The sequence below is a fragment of the Mizuhopecten yessoensis genome, unplaced genomic scaffold (genome assembly GCF_002113885.1).
Source record: "Mizuhopecten yessoensis strain PY_sf001 unplaced genomic scaffold, ASM211388v2 scaffold5473, whole genome shotgun sequence".
NCBI classification, from domain to species: Eukaryota; Metazoa; Mollusca; class Bivalvia; order Pectinida; family Pectinidae; genus Mizuhopecten; species Mizuhopecten yessoensis.
Window position 1 is genome coordinate 1 of NW_018406067.1, and position 257 is coordinate 257.

The 257-nt window shown below is 42.0% G+C and overlaps 1 protein-coding gene across 1 annotated transcript in view; it reads left to right on the forward strand.

Moving 5' to 3' along the window:
* The first annotated feature begins 13 nt into the window (after positions 1-13).
* Positions 14-257, forward strand: part of LOC110450751 (TRIO and F-actin-binding protein-like) — a 6,811-nt gene continuing 6,567 nt past the window's right edge. The window contains exon 1 of the mRNA XM_021498434.1: positions 14-254. Within this exon, the coding sequence (XP_021354109.1) occupies positions 14-254 (241 nt within the window). The remainder of the gene's footprint in view (positions 255-257) is intronic.

A 257-nucleotide genomic window follows, 5' to 3' on the forward strand; every position in this document is an offset into this window, starting at 1 on the left:
TGATCCATCAACTATGTCAAATATCCAAAGCGACAGTCTCCAGGACGATCCATCAACTATGTCCACAATCCAAAGTGACAGTTTCCAGGATGATCCATCAACTATGTCCACAATGCAAAGTGACAGTCTCCAGGATGATCCACCAACTATGTCCACAATCCAAAGTGACAGTCTCCAGGATAATCCATCAACTATGTCAAATATCCAAAGCGACAGTCTCCAGTATGATCAAACAACTATGTCCAATATCCAAAGTG